This window comes from Sitophilus oryzae, unplaced genomic scaffold (assembly GCF_002938485.1).
Source record: "Sitophilus oryzae breed Bouriz unplaced genomic scaffold, Soryzae_2.0 scaffold_590_pilon_pilon, whole genome shotgun sequence".
NCBI lineage: Eukaryota > Metazoa > Arthropoda > Insecta > Coleoptera > Curculionidae > Sitophilus > Sitophilus oryzae.
In genome coordinates, this window is record NW_022147185.1 from 328 (window position 1) to 6,819 (window position 6,492).

A 6,492-nucleotide genomic window follows, 5' to 3' on the forward strand; every position below is an offset into this window, starting at 1 on the left:
CCAAAGGTATCATCTGTGAATGCCTGGGTAAACTCAGAGCTCAGACAGAAAAGAACAGAATTAAATTATTCTAGGTGCCAGGCCACAGCGGTATCCAAGGCAACAAAAAACTAGATGAACTAGCAAGGTAAGGATTATCGGAATCCTGTCTTGGTCCAGAGCCAGTACTGGGAATACCCAAATGTATAACCTGTAGTGCAATAAAACACTGGTTCAGGGAAAAGCAAAATGTCCACTGAAGAAACAGACAGGGACACAGGTATAGCACGATCTTCATCCAAGGGTTAGTTCTAAAAGCACAAAGGAACTGCTAATGCTTAACAGAAATAAAGTGGGGATTATAACAGGTCTCTTTACTGGACATATGGCTACCTGAACAAGCTCAACTTGAATCAAAGAAGTCTTTTTGCTGCAGACTCTGCGATAAAGATCCTGAAACACTGGATCTCTAGCGAAATTTTCTATCTGGGAAAGCAAGGCTAGAACCGGAGGAACTATGCTCCGATCCTATCAAGAACCTACACAAGTTAGTGCAGGGTACAGAGTTAGGAGAATGGGTGCAGATATAGAAAGGGGACAAACCCAATAGGTATTACAAGTCGCAATGTTGACGGCCCCTTATTATTGGGAAAAAAAATAAAAGCGACCTTGGCCAAAAGAAATAGATGAAATGTTATCTTTTTATTAGTCTGAAGAATTGACCACTGTCTGTTCGTCTCGTCCGATCCAAAAATATTGTTGCGCCGCGGATTCCAGCCGATTTTTATTTATGGGAATGTCGGCGGCCGTTTGCCAGCTGCACGGCACGCAGGTCGCGTCTGGCAACTCGCGTCGTCCCAATTCTATGCGATTGTTATCCCGGTCTGGATCACATTCGAAAACGTCGATTCTCTTTAACGACCGCCGACTAAAAATAGCATTTCTCAATGTGTCCGATCTCAGATTGGCCGATAATTGATAGACTCAGTTTATATGTGTCGTATTGTTAAATTATCTTGTAGTGTAAGGAACAATTTTAGGAGCTTTAGGAGGTTACGTTACGCCAGATACTGGAAGGTGTGAAGTGTTGGACAGCGGTCTGCGTATGACCACCCACGTCCGCAGAATAGTGGAAAAGGCCATACGTGCAATTAACACACTGTCGCGGGTAATGCCCAATGTTGGCGGACCTAGGGCTATGAAGAGGAGGACGATGGCATCGGCCGTGACTTCTATAATATTGTATGCTGCTCCAATTTGGAGAAGAGCTATACAATATCAACACTATCAAAATATGCTGCAATCTATGATTAGGAGATTGGCCTTACGTATTACGAGCGCCTACCGCACTGCGCCGACAACGGCAATACTAGCGTTGGCTGTTGTCATGCCTATTAGTAGGTAGAGGAAAGATGCGACACCTACAGGCTGGGCAAGGAACATAGGTTGCAAGTAAGAAAAAACATCTTGATGAAATGGGAGGATTGGCAGAGATATGATGGCTGGGCAAAAGCAATTTATTGAAAATGTGGCGGAGTGGACAAGAATGGATGGGTGGAGGTAGATCACTTTCTTACTCGAGCTATCACAGGTCATGGGTGTTTGGCACATACATAACGAAAATGATGGGCAAAAGAGATAGCGACCGCTGTGTGCTGCTAGGAGCAGGATACTCCTGCAGCACACTCCTATTCGAGTGTGGAAGATGGAGGAAGTTTATGGACGTAGCAGAGGCAAGGTGCGGCACCAAGGTCACGTTGGATAACGTCAGGGCACTTATGGGTGAAAACCAAGAGAAGACCATAGCGGTTGCGGAAATGCTGAGGGTTATTATGAAACCAAATTTCAGGAAGGTTGGGGCAACGATTAATACATAGGATGCACACATAAGATAACCCTCTGTCTTGAAGTAATGCCCCGGGCGGTTCCAGGAGACGGAGACTGAGGAGTTTGACAAAGATGGGTTTTTAGTGGGTAGGCCCTCTGGGTAGAGTGAGAGGAGATCCCCACCTCCGGCCCTAAGGCGTATCCCATCTATATAAAAAAAAAGATACTGGAAGGTATTAAAAAACTACTAAAGAGACACTAACTAAACACGAGACATAGGCAAGGATCATCAGTATCCTATATCTTGGTCCAGACCCAGTACTGAGAATACCCAAATGTATGGCCGCTAGTGCACTAAAACTCTGGATCAGGGAAAAGCAGAATGTCCACTGGAGAAACAGACAGAGGCAGAGGCACAGCAAGGCCTTTATCCAAGGAGCTAGCTCTAAAACCGCAAACAAACTGCTAATGCTAGCAGGAATAAAGTGCGGATTACAACAGGCCTCTTGACAGGACACATGCATCGTTTAGGCTGTGGTTTAGATTTCATATATTCCCATTTATTTATAATAGTCAGGTATTTATAGCGAATTAAAACACACAGAGAGACGGAAAGATCGGCCGCTCGGTTTAGTAACCAACCCGAATCGGATTGGCGCCACCGACCTTGGACGACGACGGATCGCTGGCGAGTGCTGGCGAAAAATCCGCGAAAAGGATACGCGACGGTCTGGCCGACGCGCTTCGTCGCTGCCGCCTGGCCCAGCCGAGGTTACCGCTTAATTACGATTAGCCAATAGACCTTTTTACTCAGTCTATCGCTGCTCTTTTTTTAAACTCCCGCCGCTGCCGTCGGACAACGGAACTGATGCATGCGGATCTAAATACCCGATTTAGTTTTTTTAAACACTCGTTTTTTCATTTCAGAGAACTCAGAAGAAGTTCTTCTGAGTCCAACAACTGAATTGCTTCATAACTACTGAACATCAAGGCTTGTTTGCCAGTTGAAAAAATATGAAATAATTTCTAAAGTACCGTCCATATTTAGATGAAAATTGGTGTCTGGGAGTTTTTTGACATGAGAAATTTGATTTTGATGTCAATATGACTCCTACTTGTAGAGGGCGCCACCTACATATTTTTAACTGGTTTGAAGAGTAATTACTTTTCGTCCGTATCTGTATAAAACTACTGAGCAAAAAATATACATTTACTACATTTTTTATGTAAAAAAGGTCTCTTGGTAAAATTTGCTAGGAGTAATGGTTCTCGAGATATTTGGAATCGAAATTATCAATAACTGTCGTCACTGACATAAATTAAACAAGTTGACATAATAGTTATTAACCTGAAATGATAAATTTGAAATGTTTTTGTGCCAAAAGTTCAACAGAAACTGTTTTATCATCATTTTTTCGAAGAAAAATTTATGAATAATTTAAAAAAATAAAATGTTTCCGAATTTGTCATTTCAGTCAAATAATTATCTACTCAATACGTTTATTATTTGTCAATAATGACTTGTATTGACTATTTCCATTCAAAATATCTTGAAAACGGTTAATCGTAGTGATTTTTACCAAGAGACGTTTTTTACGTAAAAAATCAAGGAAATGTATATTTTTCACTCAATAGTTTTATACAGGTACGAACGAAAAGTTATCACTCTTCAAAACAGTTAAAATACATGTAGGTGGCGCCCTCTATAAGTAGGAGTCATTTTGACATCAGAATCAAATTTATCACGTCAAAAAACTCCCAGACACCAATTTTCATCCAAATTAATTCAGAAATTATTTGGAAAAAATCTAAATAAAAATAAAATTTCTACACCCTGTATCTCCGAAACCAAGCATTTTAGGACATACATTTATACGAACTTTTTTGCTTATTTATATGTGCAGAATATGCTGCCGAAATTTCCGGAATACAGTTCGAACCACCCTGCATAATAAAAATGTACCATGCATGGAAAATCTTTCCAACAAAGATCCAGGCCATTATTTGTTAAAACGGATTGGGGAACTCGAGGGCGAGGCTGAAATAGATATTGATTATGTTGAATGAAATCCTGCAATACAGAGTAATACCGAAAGATCTACGTATATCCATATATATCCGTATATATCCATATTTTTTAGGAAAAGATAAATAACGTAAGTGAAGCCACCTTCTCCAAACAACAAAATCTACAAAGTGAAAGATCCTGGTCCAGTGAACAGTGCTTTGAATAGCATTAATATCTAATTAAAACAAAGTACAAATCTAGGTACATTCAATCGCCTATTCTCACCTTGACGTCTCCGTCCTCACCATATCCTTCCCATTCAGCGAAATCCCCCCCGAGCGATCCTGACGCGATATTGGCGGTTATCGGTGGCGCGATCTATGGGCGTCGCGATCGCCGATTTCAACGCCGCGCCAATCCTCCCCCCTCTCACCTCCGCACCCCCGTATTCGCTCTTTCTCTCTCTGCTCTAGCGTTCGACCGTGCGTCGCCTCTGTCACACCGGTGCAAACTGGGCTACGGCGGCGCGCAAAGCTCCCCGACTCGGCTGCCGGCCTTTTCGCTGGTGTAAAGCGGGCAGCAGACGTCTGGCCCGTCGCGATGGCGGCGAGGCGTTCCCGCGACGGACTCTAGTCAATGATAACGGGTGGCCGAGGCGCGGTTGCCAGATGACGGAGAAATTCGGGAGATTTAAAGATTTTTTGCATAAATAAATATTCCATCAAAAACATGGAATGTAAAAAAATGCAAAGTTTCGCTACTCAATTTTTCCACTACAAAAAGTTGTGAGATCTCAAGAAAAACCACCTTCACAGTCAAAGAGCTGATCTCCGGCTGAGGCACCAGTGAGGTGGACGCTGGAGGAGCTGTCTCCGTCTCTTTAACTTCTTCTTCCACTTCTTTAACTTCTCTTTCATTAGAATGAAGAGGTCAATTCCTATTGTGAAAACCTGACCATGGCCTCCTCCCTCGAGTTGATGATTTGGCAACTCAATGTCCTTATTGTTGAAGTTCTGAGCCTTGATAAGGCTCAGCAAAGCAGGTGGCTAATGTCTTTCCCTTTGCTCCTCCGCTGAAAAGCGATGATGGTCGCCTCTTTAGGGATGTTCACCTCCCTTCACTGCAATCAATCTCGGCCTCTGCCAATTCTTAAGCTTAGGTGCCGTTTTCACCAACCAATCCGCCGATTCTTGAGATGACAATCTATGACGAGCATGCCCACCTTTAATTGTATCCCCGCAAATCAGCTCGCAACATTTTGTGGCTCCTGGTGTTGCAATCCACTTGCTACTACTACCCTCAAGTTGTATATTCATGTCTGCAATGAGCAACAGCGCTCGCCAGACATTTTGGTCCTTCCAGCGGGATGTAACTAAACTAAAACAATTACTAAATCATCAGCTATAAACATCTCGGTATCAAAATATCCAAAGATGGAACACTAGATGAGGCAATGAGGAACATGCAAGGCAGAAAAGCACTTTCATTTCTAAATGGAATACTATGGGATACGAATATAACGATACGAAAAATAGAAAGCAACAAAATAGTTAACAACTCGATAGTAATAAGCATACTTACTCACAGCTCTGAAGTTTTTCCCTTGAAAGAGAAAGCTGAAAGAACGCTAAAAGCTACGGAGATGCACTTTTGGAGAAGAGCCGCTGGAAAATCCAAAAAAGATAAAATACCAAATGAAACCATCAGACGCTAAATGGAAATAAAACACGACATCGTAGACGACATCAGAACCCAACAATTAATATGGTGTGGACATGTACAAAGAATGGAAGAATATCGAATCCCAGAGAAAGTATTAAATTGGAACCCACCAGGTAGAAGAGAAAGGGGAAGACCACGCAAGAGCTAGAGAGAGGATATTGACAAAGAAGTTTTGTACAGAGGTTTGGAAGTGGATGGATAAGGAGATAGAGAGAGAACCTATAACTAACTAGTTCCAATGAACTATTCCGACCCCGGAATGAAAGGAACTGTTTCCGGTTTCTCAAAGAACTAGTTCTTCAGGACCTATTCAGGGATCGAGACACTGTGACCGATATATAATAATATGTGACGGCTACGGATCGGCCAGCGCGAGTGGGGAGTGTCAGTCGTATGTTATCGGATGCAGACCTAGAGGAACTAAATAAAATACTACTTTACGTACGGATTGACCAGCGCGATCGTAGCCTGTGACCTGTCCCAGACCGAAAAGACTGAGAGGAACTAATTAAAAGACTAGTTCACGGGAATCTATTCAGTCGGCAGATCCCAGATATAATATAAGGCGACGACGATGGATTCTGACTTGTCTATTACCACGGCCGGTGTAATTACCACAGATAATTGTCATGAGTACTGTTTTTGATTTTTAGTGTGTTCTTTGAATATTTTATGGGAATGTTTCACTTTAGGTGCCTAAAATTAAAAAATATCTTATAAAATGAAGTAGATATTCTGAATTTTGAGACAAAAACAAAAAGATTGAAGTGAGGAAAAATTAAATTTTCCGTAAAAGTTTCGTATTATTTGCTCCAATTAATTTGTGATATAATTTTTTATACTCTGATTTGAGTTTATTTTTTATTTTTTTTATCTGCAATAAGACTTACCTAGGTATATAGCTACGTATCGTTATATTTCGTACATTATAAAAATTATACAGATCATACTGTGAA

The 6,492-nt window shown here is 41.6% G+C and overlaps 1 protein-coding gene across 1 annotated transcript; it reads left to right on the forward strand.

The window, feature by feature from the left end:
* Window positions 1–228: 228 nt before the first annotated feature.
* LOC115887675 lies at window positions 229–1,384 on the forward strand. Its single transcript, XM_030907135.1, has 2 exons — window positions 229–259; window positions 1,020–1,384. Exons 1-2 carry the CDS (start codon window positions 229–231, stop codon window positions 1,382–1,384), a joined length of 396 nt encoding a protein of 131 aa, XP_030762995.1.
* Window positions 1,385–6,492: the final 5,108 nt, after the last annotated feature.